This window comes from Carcharodon carcharias, chromosome 3 (genome assembly GCF_017639515.1).
Source record: "Carcharodon carcharias isolate sCarCar2 chromosome 3, sCarCar2.pri, whole genome shotgun sequence".
NCBI classification, from domain to species: Eukaryota; Metazoa; Chordata; class Chondrichthyes; order Lamniformes; family Lamnidae; genus Carcharodon; species Carcharodon carcharias.
The window spans coordinates 4,886,478-4,888,977 of record NC_054469.1 but is presented as its reverse complement, the minus strand read 5'-3'; the positions used below and the strand labels follow the sequence as shown (position 1 = coordinate 4,888,977).

Sequence of the window (2,500 nt, the reverse complement as noted above, 5' to 3'; positions counted from 1 at the left end):
TATCCCTGTCTCTCTCTATCACACTCTCTCTCTATCACTCTCTCTCTCTCTCTATCACTCTCTCTCTCTATCCCTCTCTCTCTCTCTATCCCTCTCTCTCTGTCCCTCTCCCTTTCTCTCCCTCTCTATCCGTCTCTCTCCATCCCTCTCTCTATCCCTCTCTCTCTCTATCCCTCTCTCTCTATCCCTGTCTCTCCCTCTTTGTCTATCCCTGTCTCTCTCTATCCCCCTCTCTCTCTCTATCCCCCTCTCTCTCTCTCTATCCCTCCCTCTCTCTCTATCCCTCTCTCTCTCTATCCCTGTCTCTCTCTCTATCCCTGTCTCTCTCTCTATCCCTGTCTCTCTCTCTCCGTGTCTCTCCCTCTATCCCTGTCTCTCTCTCTCCCTGTCTGTCTCTCTCTATTCCTCCCTCTCTATCCCTGTGTGTGTGTGTCTGTGTCTCTCTCTCTCTATCCCTGTCTCTCTCTGTCTATCCCTGTCTCTCTCTATCCCTCTCTCTCTCTATCCCTGTCTCTCTCTATCTATCCCCCCCTCTCTCTCTCTATCCCTCTCTATCCCTCCCTCTCTCTATCCCTCCCTCTCTCCCTCTCCCTGTGTGTGTCTCTCTCTCTATCCCTCTCTCTCTATCCCCCTCTCTCTCTATCCCTCTCTCTCTATCCCTCTCTCTCTCTCTCTATCCCTCTCTCTATCCATCTCTCTCTCTCCATGTGTGTCTCTCTCTATCCTTCCCTCTCTCTCTATCCCTCTCTCTCTATCCCTCTCCCTTTCTCTCTATCCCTCTCTCTCTATCCCTTTCTCTCTCTCTCCCTCTATCCCTGTCTCTCTCTCTCCTGTGTCTCTCTCTCTCTATCCCTCCCTCTCTCTCTATCCCTCCCTCTCTCTCCCTCTCCCCGTCTCTCTCTAACCCTTCTCTCTTTCTCTATCCCTGTCTCTCTCTATCCATGTCTCTCTCTCTCTCTCTATCCCTGTCTCTCTATCCCTCTCTCTGTCTCTGTCTATCCCTGTCTCTTTCTATCCCTGTCTCTGTCTATCGCTCTCTATCCCTGTCTCTCTCTATCTCTGTCTCTCTCTCTCTCTCCCTGTCTGTCTCTCTCTATCCCCCAGTATCTCTATCCCCGTCTCTCAATCACTCTCTCTCTCTATCCCTGTCTCTCTCTATCCCTGTCTCTCTCTGTCTATCCCTGTCTCTCTCTCTCTCTCCCTGTCTGTCTCTCTCTATCCCCCAGTATCTCTATCCCCGTCTCTCAATCACTCTCTCTCTCTATCCCTCCCCCTATCCCTCTACCCGCTCTCTCTCCCTCTCTCTCCCTGTCCCACTGTCTCTCTCTCTCTCCCTGTCCCCCTGTCTCTCTCTCTCCCTCTCTCCCTCTCTCTCTCCCTCTCTCCCTGTCCCTCTCTCTCTCTCCCTGTCCCTCTGTCCCTCTCTCCCTCTCTCTGAGCTGAGCTGAGCTGAGCTGAGTGCCGCTTTCGGGTTCTGCAGTTTGTGTTGGGTTTGGCCCCGCGGCCGCGGATCCAGTTTCCAATGGGCATCAGCAAACTGTCGGAACTGATCCGGCAGCAGGCCGGGGAGGCCGTCACCAACAAAAGCATCCATGCTTATGAGGGTGAGAACCGGGGGCGGTGGGGGGACAGGGAGACTGTGGTAAAGGGATAGGAGTCTCGGGGGGACACACAGAGAGAGAGAGAGACCACCGAGGGAGAGGGGGAGAGAGACAGAGAGAGAGAGAATGTGGAGGGGGGAGAGAGAGAGAGAATGGGGAGGGGGGAGAGAGAGAGAGAATGGGGAGGGGGGAGAGAGAGAGAGAATGTGGAGGGAGAGAGAGAGAGAGAGAGAGAATGTGGAGGGAGAGAGAGAGAATGTGGAGGGGGAGAGAGAGAGAGAGACACCGAGGGAGAGGGGGAGAGAGAGAGAGAGAATGGGGAGGGGGGAGAGAGAGAGAGAGAATGCGGAGGGGGGAGAGAGAGAGAGAGAATGGGGAGGGGGGAGAGAGAGAGAGAATGGGGAGGGGGAGAGAGAGAGAGAATGGGGAGGGGGGAGAGAGAGAGAGAATGGGGAGGGGGGAGAGAGAGAGAGAGAATGGGGAGGGGGGAGAGAGAGAGAGAATGGGGAGGGGGAGAGAGAGAGAGAATGGGGAGGGGGGAGAGAGAGAGAGAATGTGGAGGGAGAGAGAGAGAGAATGTGGAGGGGGGAGAGAGAGAGAGAGAATGGGGAGGGGGGAGAGAGAGAGAGAATGTGGAGGGAGAGAGAGAGAGAATGTGGAGGGGGAGAGAGAGAGAGAATGGGGAGGGGGGAGAGAGAGAGAGAATGTGGAGGGAGAGAGAGAGAGAGAATGGGGAGGGGGGAGAGAGAGAGAGAATGTGGAGGGGGAGAGAGAGAGAGAGAATGGGGAGGGGGAGAGAGAGAGAGAATGGGGAGGGGGAGAGAGAGAGAGAGAATGGGGAGGGGGGAGAGAGAGAGAGAGAGAATGTGGAGGGAGAGAGAGAGAGAGAATGGGGAGGG

At 55.2% G+C, this 2,500-nt stretch overlaps 1 protein-coding gene across 1 annotated transcript in view; it reads left to right on the top strand.

Moving 5' to 3' along the window:
- Window positions 1-2,500, top strand: part of LOC121275769 (flap endonuclease 1-like) — an 86,848-nt gene that overhangs the window by 9,799 nt on the left and 74,549 nt on the right. The window contains exon 3 of the mRNA XM_041183376.1: window positions 1,481-1,604. Coding sequence (XP_041039310.1) covers window positions 1,481-1,604 — 124 coding nt within the window. The remainder of the gene's footprint in view (window positions 1-1,480; window positions 1,605-2,500) is intronic.